Source organism: Habropoda laboriosa, unplaced genomic scaffold (assembly GCF_001263275.1).
Source record: "Habropoda laboriosa isolate 0110345459 unplaced genomic scaffold, ASM126327v1 scaffold30, whole genome shotgun sequence".
NCBI classification, from domain to species: domain Eukaryota; kingdom Metazoa; phylum Arthropoda; class Insecta; order Hymenoptera; family Apidae; genus Habropoda; species Habropoda laboriosa.
The window spans coordinates 2,124,120-2,124,365 of NW_017100178.1; the positions used below are offsets into that span (position 1 = coordinate 2,124,120).

The 246-nt window shown below is 35.0% G+C and overlaps 1 protein-coding gene across 1 annotated transcript in view; it reads right to left on the reverse strand.

Moving 5' to 3' along the window:
* Window positions 1-246, reverse strand: part of LOC108578944 (sorting nexin-25-like) — a 4,101-nt gene that overhangs the window by 3,070 nt on the left and 785 nt on the right. Inside the window, 1 exon segment of the mRNA XM_017942363.1 lies at window positions 2-241. Coding sequence (XP_017797852.1) covers window positions 2-241 — 240 coding nt within the window.

Sequence of the window (246 nt, forward strand, 5' to 3'; positions counted from 1 at the left end):
ACTAGTTTTGTGTGATCCACTTTTGATAAGCGATCCTGCAGAGTTTGAATTGCTCCCCACACATCTTGCTTCATATTGCCTATTATTTGTTCAGAGTTAAAAGCCAATTCATCTAACCAAAGACCAACAAAATCTTGAAACACTAAATCCAACAAGTTTTGTAGAGCTCCATCCACCATACGAGTAAAAATCAATGGGTAACGTATATGTTTTTTAACATTCAAAGTTTCAATTACGTATCCTTTC